This window comes from Episyrphus balteatus, chromosome 2 (genome assembly GCF_945859705.1).
Source record: "Episyrphus balteatus chromosome 2, idEpiBalt1.1, whole genome shotgun sequence".
NCBI lineage: Eukaryota > Metazoa > Arthropoda > Insecta > Diptera > Syrphidae > Episyrphus > Episyrphus balteatus.
The window spans coordinates 133,209,128-133,225,982 of NC_079135.1; the positions used below are offsets into that span (position 1 = coordinate 133,209,128).

Below are 16,855 nucleotides of genomic sequence, written 5' to 3' on the forward strand. Positions count from 1 at the left end.
TGCTGCCATACTCGTGTTAATGTCGATTTCAAAGGTCTGACAACTCTAATTTTGGGCTTTATACGGGTTTTGGGGGGTTAAATAACGTAAGTTTTCCAGTTAACGTGAATGGGCTAAATTTATACTATTTGAAATTATAAATATACAAGCTGATTCCCTATTATTTTTCCTAAATCTAGACACCCCAATCTTGAGGATGTGACCAATAGAACTCAAGATATAAGCCGTTTATACGATTATGTTTTAGAGGCTTTTTTGTTTCGATTTTTGTTTGTTTATTTGAATTGAAAAGCCTGATATGGTTAGTTAAAAAAGCTTATATCGTGAGTTCTATTAACCCCATAGCCGAGATTAAGGTGTCCAGATTTAGGAAAAATAATAGAGCATCAGCTTTTATATTTATAATTTCAAATAGTATAAATTTAGCCCATTCACGTTAGCTGGAAAACTTACGTTATTTAACCCCCCAAAACCCGTATAAAGCCCAAAATTAGAGTTGTCAGACCTTTGAAATCGACATTAACACGAGTATGGCAGCAAAACTGCGTACTTATATTTTGGTTATACCTCTACTCCCAAAATTTTCTCGGCCTACTAGCAAAAAACTAGCTTTTTTCTCACTTTTGACTAGTACATGGAGAGTTTCGGAGTTAGATTACTTCTACAATACGATGGTGACAATAACGATTGTGGGCTCATTTTATAGGTAATTATAAGTACTATAATTCATTCTTGAAGAATTATCCAAACAAATCAAAAGTTCGTCAGATATATGAAAAAATGTCATTTTGTCCCAACCTTGCGATACAAACCCGCACTTTGACCAACTATAAAATTTTATTTAATCAACTCACGGAATTGTTTTGTATATCATTGTTTAGATAATTTTATTGTTAATAAGTCCTACCTTTGTCATTTTCTGTTAAAATGAATAACAATGGAGCTATTCAATAAAAACGCTACCAATCTCTTTTCCAAGATGGCGGCTGTTCCCAACCTCCAATTTTCCCAACAAATTGACTTTTATGATAAGGACAACCACCCGAACACATTCCATGAAAAAAATTTTGTCCCGCGAAAAATGCGATTTAAATTACTAATTTCCCTGGGCTATATGTATAAAATAATTTGTACTTTTGAAAGTAAAATAATTAAAAGTCATAAATTTTTCTTTTTTTATAATAAAAGGTGGGAACCGATGAAGATATATCATACGTGTCTTTTTATTGAAAAAAATCCATTTTTACAGAAAGAAACGGTTTTACTACCAACAGAATTTGATAGGGCTGTCTTACCCCCATGTGGGGGCAATACCGTTTTTTGTTAGATGTTTTTTTCAAAACTTATTATCTTTTGTTCAGTATTTTTTATTTTTATTATAACAATGAGAGTTCCTGCAAAAAACGTTTAACTTAATGAATAAAGAATTTATTTTAATTAAATGATGTTTTTTATTGTTTTTTTTTTTAATGCAGTTAAACACTAAAGGGGCGGTCTTGCCCCCACTTCCCCTATATACAAGAAATTTATAGCAGTTGCCTAGTTCCAAACAGTAGTGTTCATGTTCCGGGAAAGGAAACTCATAAAAATTTGTTTCCTATTGCAGAACAGTTTAAAATAGGAATAAATAAAAACAATTTAAAACTATTTTTTTACAAAAAAAAAAATACGATTGTTTTACGCATCTGATCTTTCCGACAAACTGAAAGCTATTTGAACAAGAAAATATAGATTTTAGTTTAACCGAGTTTTTACTTCTAACGGGACAAAACAGTTTGTTTTTACATATTTAAGTGTTCGGCTGCTATAGCTGTTCGGAAATAGGTACATCCACCTACGTTGTTCGCAAACGGATAAAATGCATTTTTGCATTTTTTACACTTCATAACTTTAATGAGTATTTCAAGTGCAAAATATGACGCTCTATAATTTTCTCTGACTCTGAAGACCTTTATCTTGAATATCCAACCAATAGATAGAAAACTTGGTCGGTTTCCAATTTTTTTGTTTCTTGACTTCCCATTTTTAGTTTGCAGACACAAAGAAGTTTATTTTTCACTATTAATTTAATAAAACGATTTTAAATTTAATTATTATTTTTACTTAAAAAAGTTATTATTTTGTACTGAGACTGCCAAAAATCATTTTCAAACAATACTATGCATACGAATGAAACTGATGCTCAAGGCAATACTAGCAAGTTATGCATAAAAGACGACAAGCCTGTAATACCCGCATCGTTGATTCCAACTTGTGTGAAGAGGTGTGTCTTCGATTCTGAAGAATTGAAAAACTCCTTATTACCAATTCTCGATAAGCTTCTTCACCATGAGCCGGAGTCGCTTCATTTCAAATCGCCAGTGGACCCTCAAGCTCTTACTTTACTTTGATATTATTAAGAAACCAATGGACTTGGGAAAAATAAGAAATAAATTAATCGATGGAGTGTACAGTAATCCTTGGGAGTATGTCGATGATGTTTGGTTGATGTTTGACAATACCTGGTTATACAACCGCAATACATCACGTGTCTACAAATATGCCATAGAGGTAAGTTTAAATAATAATACAAAAAAATCTCGAAGGTATTTGAACAAGAAACTGATCCAGTTATGAAAAGATTTCGAAATTTTTGCACATGTCCGTAGCCAGGATCGGCTCTTTTACCCCCCACACATAATTTTAGCGATATAACAATAACATGGGAAACAACATCTACATATGTAACAATAATTTAATAAATTATTTTAATTAATTATTTTAATACCAAAATTATTTTTTATTTATATTAAAAGCTAACAGCCTTGGGTCTTACTTCGTAGTTCGAAATTCGGTTCTTCAAAAATTTTTTTCGAATTTGCAAAAACGGGTTTCTGTAATTCTGTAAAACTTAAATATACAGCTTCAGTCATGTAAAATCTTTTATTGATGTATTCTATATAGAAAAAGAGTATACAGTACATCTTTATTTTTGAATCAAAAACTAAACTTTTTTTAAGTTTTTAGCCTGAAAAAAAAACAATCTTAAAAATTTTGACTTTTCCATTTTGGCCTTTGGCCTGAAAAGTGCAAATTTACAAAAGTTAAGATTTTCAAATTCATTTTGTGATGGTTTTTCTGACTAGAACTATACATTAGCTATAATACATATTTTGCAAAAGTAGGTACAAAGGTACAAAAATTTATTTTCTTCGTATAGCGCAATTCGTTTGTGAAAAAGAGTATGTGCAATAAATCGTTTTTTTTTTTCAAGCAAAATCTAGAATTTTGGACATTTTTTTTTTTTTAATTTAATTTAATATAAGTGGAGAAATTACAAAATTAAACACGTTTTTTCTTCTAGCACCAGCAAAAATCTTTGAACCCGAAATATACCTTAGCTTTCTACATTACTTTTTTTAAAAGTTTTTTTGCCGGTAAAACTACTATAAAATGAGTTTGAAAATTTTTAATATTGCTTTTTGTTCAAGCCTTCAACGTATTTTTTCCACTGTACTAGATTATCTATTCATGAGTTGTTTACCACCTCCAAATGAAACGGAAATAATATTTTTTATGTTGTTGTATGTGTTTGACCAATTCTTTTTTAATACTCTTTTGGTCTTTTTGTTTTTGGAATGCGAATAAATAAAAAAACTATATTCCATTCTTTTACCCAACGTTTCGTAAGAATTCCTTACTTCTTCAGGGGATTTTTGTTCTTTATTCAATACTAGTATTAAATCACATTATAATTGTTAAAAACTCCGTATTGCATCCTCCCGACAGCACTTTTTATTTAAATTTTTTTTTTTACATATTGTTTAAATTTATATAATTTAGATTCTAAATTCTGCGTTCTTTTGGAGTTGGTAAACTACTCATAAGAAGATATGATTAGTAGAATTACAAACTACAAACAACTCATGAACTTCTTTTCGAGTAGATAGGAATATGTAGTTGTTGTACTAGATTCCCCATTATGAGTATTCTACAACCTGCAACAGCGTTGCCAGCGCTGGCTTTTTCTCGCCAAATAGGCTCCTTGAACATTTCACGCGCTACTTACAATCGTGATTTCCGATTTATAAATATTTGGCTCTTTTAATTTCAAACTTGGCGATTTAAGACTCCTTTAAAAATAAAGCATTTTACAAAAAAAAAAAATCCACCTTAATTTTTCATTTTTACGTATTACAAATTTAATAATACGCCCGTGAATGAGTATATTAAAACTAAAATGTATGAACAAAATGAAAAAACAAATAATTATAGATACTTAAAATCTGATGAACTTAACGTCTTAGAGGATATAATATATGGAGTGCTTGTTCCTATACCTAATACATTGTAACGCCATATGTATGGATAGGGGTCGCTGCCTTCGTTTTTCAGTGTGAGTCCGGTTCCGCAGCTGTAAATAAACATGCTTGTTGATGACAGCCATCAAATGAAAATAAAATGGAGGCATGCACTCATCAAAAAAACTTAAAGAAACTAGAGCCCTCTATAAAAGCTTCACGGAACTAACAGCACAAGCGCTCCATATATTAGCTGCGTTCCTTTGGAAATATTTATCTACTTTTTAGTACTTAAAGCTGCTTTGAACTACTTTTTCAGTATAGCAAAGTAGTTTTAAGTTGTAGCAGCTATACATATATTATAACTATCATTCATTTACTTAACTATTTAAAATTTTCATTTCACTCAGTTTCAAATCAATATTTATTTATCAATGTATTCGAATCACTCTATTTAAATTAACTATCGTAGCGACCTTTGAAATTTCATTTGATTATTAAGAATTTTATTTTTATGATTCGTTCTTAGATTTTCATAGAATAATCTTGTTTTCTTTAAATTTAATAAATAATTTGTTTTAGTTTTTTGATACGCTTTCGTGTTTTAATTTTTCAACTTGAATTTTATTGAATGGATGTTGGTCAAGTCTGAATCCAGACCATTATCCATATTGGTGACCCCGACGTTGAAAAAAGTACGCATAGGAAGAAAATAGAAAGATTTTTAAATTTCTCGAACGTTCTACAGAAAATAATTGAAAATGCCAGATGATGTCCCGGACAGACAAAACGTTAGCGGCGAATTGCATCGTGTTTCTATCAAGCCACCACCATTTTTGCAAGACCAACCCGACCTATTTTTTATTCAGATGGAGGCGCAGTTCAACATTGCTAGCATCAAATGCGACATAACAAAATATCACTACGTCGTTGCTTCATTAGATCAAAATGTTTCTTCACGTGTCAGTGATTCACTTAGAAATCCACCAGAAACAAATAAATATGAAGAACTTAAAAAAGTGATAATAGCAGAATTTACTGACTCTGATCAAAAGAAGTTGCGTAAATTGATAAACAGTGTTGAGCTTGGTGACTTGGATCCATCTAAGCTTCTGAAAAAAATGAAAGAACTTGCGAAAAACCAACTTTCCGATGATGTGCTTAAAACATTGTGGTTGGAAAGACTTCCGGACAACATTAGAGCTGTAATTTGCATTGGTTCCGGCGATTTAACGACACTTTCCAAGCAAGCTGACACGATGGCCGAAATGCAGAGCATCTCAAACATATCAGCAGTTGGAAGCCAATCTGAAATTTTATCAAGAATCGATGCACTTCAAAAACAAGTCGAAGAACTAAGAACATCAAGACCAGGTGGAAGCAGAAAGCATGGCTCACAAAAAAGAGATTTAAGCAAAAGTCGCAGTAAGTCTAAACCACGTCTTCCACTTTGTCGCTATCATTTCAGGTTTGGCAAGGATGCAAAAAAATGCGTTGAACCTTGCCAATTCAAAAAATTCGACCTCTCGGAAAACTAAAGGAGGCTCTGTCATCGGAAGCGACACTGCACAGAGCTGACACAAATGAAAGCCGTCGCTTATTTATCCGAGATCGAAAAACAAACCAAGGATATCTTGTAGACACAGGTGCAGACTTTTCGGTCTTACCTCCCACCAAACATGACAAACCAGACAACAGATATTCCTTATTTGCTGCCAATGGAACTCCAATCAAAACATACGGGACAAAAATCATTCAAATCGACTTCGGACTTAGAAGAAAAATGGATTGGATGTTTATTGTTGCGGATGTCACTCGACCAATAATCGGAGCAGATTTCATTCACGAATTTGGACTGCTAGTTGATCTACGAAGAAAAAAGCTCATCGACACAACAACAAGACTTGGGGTAAGTGCAATTGCATGTAATAAAAAAATCGAACAAATTTTTACGTTTGCACAAAATTTGCCACATAATATTAAGTCGTTGTTAGAACAATACAAAGAGTTAACACAACCATTCAAAGCTTCAATTTCTCCGTCAGAAACAACAGTTAGGCATCACATAATTACAACAGGTCCACCAATTTTTTCGAAACCTCGCCGATTAAATCCTGAAATGTATAATATAGCGAAAGCCGAATTCGATTACATGTTGAAACAAAACATCTGCCAACCAAGTAGTAGTCAATGGGCTACACCCCTTCACATGGCTCCCAAAAAAGAAAAAGGTAAATGGCGACCATGTGGTGATTATCGTCGTCTTAACGCAGTTACCATACCTGACCGGTATCCTATTCCACATATTCAGGATTACACCCATAAAATGTGCGGCAAGTCCATTTTTTCAGTAATCGATTTGGAACGTGCATATAATCAAATACCAATCGCCGAAGAAGATCGCGAAAAAACGGCTATTACAACCCCATTTGGTCTGTTTGAATTTAATGTCATGGTTTTTGGACTACGTAACGCTAGTCAAACCTTTCAAAGATTCATGAATACAATTTTTCAAGACTTAGATTTCGTAATTGTATACATTGATGACATTTGCATCGCTTCATCGACTCCCGAAGACCATGTGGAGCATATTCGTATTGTTCTCCAGCGTTTACGCGAAAATAATTTGAGAATTAATATATCAAAATGCATATTCGCCCAATCTGAAGTAAACTTTTTGGGACATAGAGTCTCAAAAGAGGGTATTGCCCCAACAAAAGAAAAAATCGAAGCTTTGTTATCCTTCAAAAAACCTACTTTAGCTTTTGAACTCAAAAGATTTATCGCAATGTTGAATTTCTATCGTAGATCTCTTCCACATGCAGCTTTTGTTCAGGGAAAATTGCAAAAACTCATTAAAGGCAACAAGAAAAATGATAAATCCGTCATTCAATGGAACGCAGAAGCTGATCAAGCATTCGAAAAATGCAAACATGATTTGGCAAACGCAGTTCTCTTAGCCCATCCTAGCTCAAATGCAAAACTCGTGCTTCATGTCGATGCAAGTAATTATTGCATTGGTGCTGCAATTCACGAACTGGTAAATGATGAACTTAGACCATTAGGATTCTATTCGAAGAAAATGACTGAGTCCCAAAAAGTCAAAAGCACATACGATAGAGAGTTACTTGCAGCGTACAAATCAGTCCAATATTTTCATCATCTTATTGAAGGCAGAAGTTGTACAATCTTAACAGACCACAAACCGTTAACTTTTGCCTTTACACAAAAACCAGATGTCAAAATTCCTCAGCGAATCAATCAATTGAATTACATCAGCCTTTTCACCACAGATTTTCGTCATATTAAAGGCACAGATAATATTGTAGCTGATTTGCTATCTCGAGTCGAATCAATTTTCAATGGCGAACAAATTGATTTTGAAAAATTAGCTGATGATCAGAAAATCGACGAAGACCTCGCAAGTTTGAAAGATGACACTTCATTGCAACTTAAACGCATCGAAATTCCTGGTACAAATGTTACACTTTTATGCGATGTTTCAACATCTCGTGTTCGTCCATATATTACTAAAAACTACCGCAAACAAGCATTCGACTCGACCCATAATATCGCTCATCCAGGCATAAGATCTACAATCAAATTGATGACCGAACGATTTGTCTGGCCAAATATGAAAAGTGATATCAAGCAGATGGTAGAAAAATGCGTTAACTGTCAAAAATCCAAGATAAATCAACATAATCGAGCAGCGTTAGAGGAATTCAAAGTACCAAGTCGCAGATTCAAGCACATCAATATTGATCTCATCGGGCCTTTACCATTGTCAAGAGATTGCAAATACTGTTTAACATGTATCGACCGATATTCAAGATGGCCAGCTGCAATTCCGATCCCAGACATAGTAGCAGAAACTGTTGCAAGAGCTCTTGTTAGTGGATGGATAGCTTATTTTGGTGTACCTCAAGCAATTACAACCGATCAGGGTAAGCAATTCGAGTCTAAGTTATTTAAAGAATTGTCAATTTTAATAGGCGCAAAGCATTTTCGAACAACCGCATACCACCCGCAAGCAAATGGTATGATTGAGCGCATGCATCGAACTTTGAAAACTGCTATTAAATGCCACACAGACAGTAATTGGACTGAAAGCTTACCTATCGTACTTCTCGGACTCCGAACAACTTTCAAAGAAGACCTGAAAGCAACACCAGCTGAAATGGTTTACGGCGAAACACTCGCATTACCAGGAGAATTCTTCAATAATCCGACAGATGAATACATTGAAAGCGACTTTGTTGAGAATCTCCGAAAAGCAATTCAAAATATTAAACCTGTTCCAGCTTCTAATCACTCTTCGAAAAACTCCTTCATTCAACATGATCTCAAATCTTGTACCCATGTTTTTGTCAGAGATGATACAGTCAAACCACCTTTAAAGACACCTTACGATGGTCCATTCAGAGTCTTAAATCGCAATGATAAAAATTTTGATGTTGAAATGGGCAAGAGGGTGGTGAAAATCAGCATAGATAGACTTAAAGCAGCTCACTTATCCAAACAAGACGAACAAGCTATACCAAAGTTATCTTCATCATCAAAAGTAAATTTTCCTAAACAAAAATCTTCGATAATGCAAAAAGACACTAAGTCATCGATCGGAGGTCAAAATCAAAACCCATGCACGAGTCGCATCGGAAGACATGTGCATTTTCCAAAAAAATACACCGACTTCATCTAACGATAATTCTGGAGGGGGAGTGTATGTAGCAGCTATACATATATTATAACTATCATTCATTTACTTAACTATTTAAAATTTTCATTTCACTCAGTTTCAAATCAATATTTATTTATCAATGTATTCGAATCACTCTATTTAAATTAACTATCGTAGCGACCTTTGAAATTTCATTTGATTATTAAGAATTTTATTTTTATGATTCGTTCTTAGATTTTCATAGAATAATCTTGTTTTCTTTAAATTTAATAAATAATTTGTTTTAGTTTTTTGATACGCTTTCGTGTTTTAATTTTTCAACTTGAATTTTATTGAATGGATGTTGGTCAAGTCTGAATCCAGACCATTATCCATAAAGTAATAAAAAGTAGATAAATATTTCCAAAGGAACGCAGCTATTATATCCTCTAAGATTAACGTCTACGGGAAAACCTAATAAGCATACTTTTCCTGTTATTTTTTTTACAATCTCAGATACCGTGAATTGACTTATTTCAAATTTTAAAAATCAGTCACCTGAAAAAGAAATTCTTATTCGAGCGGATAAAAGAAGAAAATCTTTTATATAATTTTTCATACATACATACATATATCTAAATTTTAAACCAAATATGAGTGATAGTAACATTTACAACGACTTTACGAGAGCTGTATTCAGTGGAAATTTGGAAGAAGTCAAACGCTGTTTAGTTGCTGGTGCTAACGTTAACATGAGAGTAGTCAGTTGGCCAAATAACGATCCACTGATTCATCGTTGCCGTCATGTGGAAATTATTAAAGAACTATTGTTGCGAGGTGCTCGAGTTAATGAAACAAATAAATACGGACGATCTGTATTGCATTCTGCTGTCGAACGTAATTATGGTGTGGAAGTATTCAGAGAACTTTTGAAAAATAAAGCTTATGTAAATGCAACAGATCGTAAAGGCAATACTCCACTAAACCTTGCTGCTAAAAAAAGTTCAATTAGTCTCGATATTATTAAAGAACTATTAAAATACGGAGCTGATATAAACATAAGAAATAGTGAACGTAGAGTGCATGAGGACTGTAACTCGCCTTTACAGAACGCTGTTTATTGGAATAAGGAACGGGCTGAGTTGCTGATTAAGTTTACTGCGATTAAATATTTCGAAAAAAATTATAAAAAATTCGTTAACCTCGATAGCGTTAAAGATTCTAGAAATTATGGGTTCTTTTTAAATTATCTTGAAAAATGTGTTCTAGAAATTGTAAAAATGAAAACGGATGAAATGAGTAGTGGTCTTCCATTATATAACCTTGTATGTTTTTATGTAACAAATAACTTCAACAAAAATTTGCTGGGAAATAATTCTTTATCTATGCGACTAACAAATATAAATTATTCTACAAAATATCCAATATATCACGATATTATATCGGATGCCATCGAACCTTTTATTAAAAGAGCTGGATTGTTGAAGACAATAAGCACTATGCAAATTTGTGCTATTAATTCAGATGTCAAAGGAAAGAGTATCATTTTGGATCCCCATTCGGTACATTACATAACAGAATATTTGTCAAACGATGATTTGACAAACTTAACATTAATCTTTAATGATTCTAACAACTGTTGTATTCAATCTTCGAGTTGCTTTAACGACAATCTGGTTGAGTCAGATAGAGAAGTTGATGAAGCGTGTACAAGTAAAAATGCCAAACGTGCAAGATTAATATAATGATTATGTTGTAGCAAATTATTGTTTTTTATAATAAATCTGTTTGAACTATCTGAGTACTTATCTTATTGTGAATTATTATCTTTACGTTGTTTTAATTTAAGAAAGCTCAATAACTGCGTTCCTTTGGTAACATTTATCTACTGTTTAGTATCTACTTAAAGCTGCTTTGAACTCCTCCTTTTTGAATAGAGTAATAGTAGTTGAAAGCAACTTTAAGTACTAAGCAATAGATAAATACCCCAAAGGAACTCAGCCTGGAGTTAAGTAGGAGTAGGATCCATTTTGTTTGCAGAGTTTCTGGAGACAAAATAAACAAAGTAATACAATTAAAAAAATGCCTGCAGAGGAACTTTTTATTCTATTGTCATTAGTTTGAATCCTCAGGACTATGAAACTTCTACACTGTCTTTGATAGCTATAGTTGAGAATACTCTACGGTTGCCAAATATCAATTGATAGATAAACGATAAACTTATCAATTGATAGATATTTTGGTATAACGATTGTCAATTGATAAATTTTTCTCTATTGTGAACATTGATCAAAATACAATTGTGAATAGGCGCTATTATTGTTTTGACTTTTCATTTCATTTAATTTATATCGTTGTTGTTGGCTTTGGATTTTTAAAGCATCTCGTATCTTTCTGTTTATAATGGCTTTCTCAAAGCGAATTTCTTCATCATTTTCGCTTTCTCCAAAAAATATTTCTATCGACGAAATTATTCAATGAAACTTGAAAATAAACTTTTTTTATTGCAATACAATTTTTTTTACAAAATCTTTTTTATTTGACTGAAAATGACCAAAAAATCTATCGGGAAGAAATTTGCAACTGATGGAAAATTTAATACATACCAAAATTTTTGACACCCATAATACCGAGTTTATCAAATGATCACACAATATATCTCAAATGTATATCAAGGACACAGTTTACCAAACATTTTGATAGTTGATCGCGGTAATACAGATTCATTCAACTTTTCCAATCCCCAATTCAAAGTAATTAAGATTATGTATTAATATTTTTTGGTAAGCTCCAAGCTTCAAAATTGCATAGACTGATTTTCCTGCCTAGATGCATTGAATAATTATATATAGAAGTGACACCGATAGTTTCTAGCGCCACACAATTTAATTTTTTTCGGCAATCAGATGTACTAAAAAATCCCCAGAGAGAATGGGGCTTGTCTTAGAAAATTATTTTTCCAAAAATTTGTTTTTAAAAAAGGAAATTTCACAAATACAAACGTAACAAAACAAATATCAAATAAAAATAAATTGTATCGACACGTCGACATCCTATAATAGAAAAAAAAATAAGGAAATTTTACTCATAAATAAAACATAAAACAAATATCAAACAAAAATAAATCGTATCGACACATCGACATCCTATAAATGAAAAAATAAAATAAAGAAATTTTACTCATACATACAAAATTACACAAATATCAAACAAAAATATTGAAAAGTTAGTTGACATTATAAATGTATCCATAGTAACTCGAAACTAAAAACAAGAAATTTTTTATTAACGACGAGAATTTGAACAAAATTAAATATTATTGTTGTATATCCTAGGCACGTTATAGCTTATAGGGCATGAAAGTTACCCTTGTTTCAATAGTCCTATTAGCGTAGGTGACAAGGTGATTGCTGTTTAATTTTGCTTTCTGAGTTCGTATCCCCAAAGAGATTGCTATTTTTTTATATTATATTTTGTTTTGGAATATTATGAAATGCGTAACAATTAGAGCCTTTTTTTGCTGAATCGAAACTTAAGCATTTAATTACAACATAAATCCTCATGTGACAGTTTACGCCGAAGTAAAAATAGAGCCTAAAAGTTTATGTTCAACATGAATTATTTAAGGTTCGTTTCAGCTAATGGCCCTTAAAGAAAATAAGAAAAACGTTAAGAAAAACTCAACGTAATAATTTAAATCAGGTAAGAGCTCAAACCAATAAGTCGTTTTGGCTCAAACTTTTTGTTTATTTTTGATTCCAAGGAGGGGAAATTGAAATTTTTTAACGGTACCAACTAGAGATGCTGCGAATAATGATTCGGTCGAATACCGAACATTCGACCACGCTTATATGTACATTCACTTACTATTAGGCTATTATTACTATTCACCAAAGCTTATCATTAGTAAATTTGATTTTCTACGAGCCTTACCAATAATCAAATTAAAGGTTCACTTAAATATTTAACTGAATTATACATATTTCTCTCAACCAATATAAACAATTTAATACTCAGGTTAAAGGCTAAAGCTCGGCTAAATTTAATACTTGAGTTTCATAACCATAAAATTTAACCGAGCATTAGCTTTTAACCTGAGTTGTTTTTATACACTAGCCCAAAAAGTTTAAGGAACAAAGGAAATTTCGTGATAGCTCCAAAACAAGTACCTATTCGATTTGATTTTTTCTACTAAGATAGATTTTTAGAAAAAAAAATTCAAAATCGTTGGAACCTTATAAATAAATTTAAAAAAAAAATTCAAAAATAAAATTGGTATGCAATTTTGTAGAAATTACTAATCCAAAAACTATTATTTTCCCAAATTTTCTTTCTGTTTTATATCTAAACTATATAAATGCTTTTGTATAAAAAATTTGTTGAAATTAAATTGGTAGTTTGGCAAGGTTCTACGGTAGGTTAATAATAATTTTAAAAAATGTCCATGATTGCACAAAAACTATTATATAATTTTTTTTTAAACAAAATCACTAGTACCGTTTTCGAGAAAATTAAACATTTCCGAAATTGGTTTATGACAGGTATCGTTATTTTTGATTAAAAAAAATTAGTTCTAAAAACCCCTATGGAAATTCTGCAAAAAAATGCTAAATACCAAGTTTGATGTTACTCGGTAGATCCATTTAGCTAATCCTTTGGGAGGTGGCAAAGTACTACTAGTAGTTTACTAGCGTTTTCAATGGAACGCACTTTCAACGAATTCAATACAAATCGTATCCACTCGGGAAGAAGAGCATGAGTAGGTAGATGATAGTACTAGATTAAACAAAAAATCTACTATTAGCAGACTGCCACCTCCAGTGGAACAGGGCTATAGTAATCCCATGTCTGATTGTTATCTCAACTTTTTTTTGTACGAATGCATAGCTTGACTATATCATGACAAAATAAAAAGCATGTAAAAGCTACATTCTTCTAGTTTTAGAATCTTAGAACCAAATATGTATTTTATTTCAAATGGTGAAATAGAAAAATCATTGGAACTATCCCAAAACCACATTTTCTTGCATTTGCGATCAAAATATGCCTTTTTACCTTTTGAGTTTATTTGAACATTTTATTTATAAATATCGTTTAAATTTTAGATAACAAAAATGTTTTAATTAAAAATAAAGAAATGTATCCAAAAATGGTACGAAAAGATTCAAAATTTAACATTTTATAAAAACTTTTAATTTTTATTTGCAGTTGCAAATTTGAACAAAGCCGTACATCCAAAGTCCTTGTTCGCAAACATAAATCAGTTTAAGCAAATAAACGAGGTTGTTTCGTATTGTATTAAAATACTTTAAAATAATGTGAAATATGGCCATATTGTATGAACTTGATCCCTACCTACTCTTGCATTATGCGGTTTAAGAAAATAGTAAGTATATGCCACAGTGCATGTGGAAAACATTCAAACAATGTGAACTACAACTTTGGCCTAGATATTATTACAAAAAGCACCCTAATCAAGATTAAATAAACACTTCTATAACTGAAGAAAATCTTCTTCTTCTCGTTAATGAAAACAAAAAACAAAATCCTTGCAAACATACATAAGAATCAAACATTCAAAAATAAATATTCAATTAAAAATAATACAAAAATTTAAAATAAATTCAATTTCAATATTACAGAAACAAAAATAAACAAACACTCTACTAGCACAAAACAAAACTTATACAAATACACCAAATATAAATAATATTGTAGATGTGGTTACTTAGTAACCAAAAGTCCTTTTCAGGGATTTTTCGGCCATCGAATACACAATCCTAAAACGATTGTGGCGCCACTCCTCAAACGATTGTGGCTCCACCCCTCAAACATAGCGGACGTTTTTTCCGGTGTCACTTCTATTTATAATTATTCAATGCTAGATGCAATGACATTTTACCGTTTTCAAATACCCTCCGAACCTTTTCATTTTTTACTGAGCAGGAGCACCCTGTAAAAAATCAGTGACTAGAACCGTTTGGCGGAACAATTTGAGATGAGATTTTTTCTCTTTTCCTGTTGTATTGGCATAAGAAAAAGGGTTGCGAATTAGAATAAATCAGGTTTCCGGTTTGTGATTGCACTAAATGGTTTGGACATAAACTTTACTTTGTTCTTAGTTAAATTTCTAGCCGTTGGATGTCACTGCTAATATCCCCCCAAAAGTATGCATTTCCGTAACTGGTTGTTGTTGTGGGTTTTCCGTTATATTTTGTTTTATTTGAATTTGAATAAAAATAACTAATCATTTTTTGATATAAAAGTGTGCATTGCTACTAAGTTCCAATTTTTTGATAAAGAAAACTTTTCCTTAACTATAGGAAACAACTTTAATCTATTTTAAGGATTATATCTTGAATATAGGAATAGAAAATTATATCAAAAAATTAGTGGAGCTAAGATTTTGTAGAGTATTTTGTTTTTGTAGTTTACACTGCATCAAATTTAATTATGTACAGTAGGGTGTCAATTTTTGGCGCTTCATTTTTCGGTTAAGTTATACGTTAAGTTTTATTAAGTGCCTCCGGATAGTTGTTTGGTTTTTGAAAAAGCCTTGTTAAAATCACACATGATTTTAAAAATGTAAATAAGAAAAATCTAAATATTTTTTGAGAAACAAAACATTATAAATATTAATCATTAAAGAAATAGCATGAAGGTTGCATTATGTAATTTGTATGAATTGTAAATTTGTAAGATTTCGAATAATTTTAAGGTAATATTTCAGAGAGATGGAGTTCAATTTTCAGGCACAACCAATACATGGCTTACAACTATGGATATCCAATATACATGATATATGTAGAAGAAGCTAAATTCAATTATACTATTATATAACATATAATTATCTAAAGAAGGAGCCATCATCAAAAAGAATAAAACAGAAACACAGCAGATTTAAGAGATTTAAATTTAAAATTGTTAGTGAACTTTGTAAAATTTTTTAAAACTAAATTTTTAATTTAAATTAATAAAATTTTGTAAAAAATTAAATTGGCAGTTGAATTGATGGAGTTTTTTTTTATTTCACAAAATATTGCACAAAAAGTATACATTTATCCCATTCACATTAACTCGAAACCCGTATAAAGCACAGAATTAGAGTTGTCAGACCTTTGAAATCGATATTAAGACGCGTATGGCTGCAAAACTGCATACTTTTATTTTGGTTATACCTCTACTCCAAAAATTTGCTCGGCCTACTAGCAAAAAACCAGCTTTTGTCTCACTTTTGCCTAGTACATGAAGAGTTTCGGAGTTAGATTACTTCTACAATACGATGGCTCATTTTATAGATAATTATAAGTACTATAATTCATTCTCGAAGAATTATCCAAACAAATCAAAAGTTCGTCAGATATATGAACAAATGTAATTTTACCACAACCTTCGATACAAACCCCAACTATAAAATTTTATTTAAACAACTCACGGAATTGTTTTGTATATCATTTTTTTTTTGTAATTTTATTGTTTAATAAGTCTTACCTTTGTCATTTTTTGTTAAAATGAATAACAATGGAGCTATTCAATAAAAACGTTACCAATCTCTTTTCCAAGATGGCGGCTGTTCCCAACCTCCAATCCTCCCAACAAATTGACTTTTATGATAAGGACAACCACCCGAACACATTTAATGAAAAAAATGTTGTCCCGCGAAAAATGCGATTTCATGCCCATATTTTGACTAATTTCCCTGAGCTATTATGAAATGAAAAAAAAAAAAAAAAATTTAATAACATCTTAGATTTATTTCTTTTTCCGATAAAATAAAAAATATGATATATAAAATACATTAAAAATATGTATATATGTAAATAATAATAATATAAATTAAAAATTATTATTAATGCCAAAATACTACATAATAATGCTAATTAAAAAAATGATCACTATGGCGTATACGTACTTT

General features: G+C 31.3%; 1 protein-coding gene across 1 annotated transcript; it reads left to right on the top strand.

Annotated features, from left to right (window-relative positions):
- Positions 1 to 4,632: 4,632 nt before the first annotated feature.
- LOC129908916 (uncharacterized) lies at positions 4,633 to 5,830 on the top strand. The gene has a single exon (XM_055985753.1). The coding sequence runs from the start codon at positions 5,042 to 5,044 to the stop codon at positions 5,816 to 5,818; it is 777 nt and encodes a 258-aa protein (XP_055841728.1). The 5' UTR covers positions 4,633 to 5,041; the 3' UTR covers positions 5,819 to 5,830.
- The last annotated feature ends 11,025 nt before the right edge of the window (positions 5,831 to 16,855 follow it).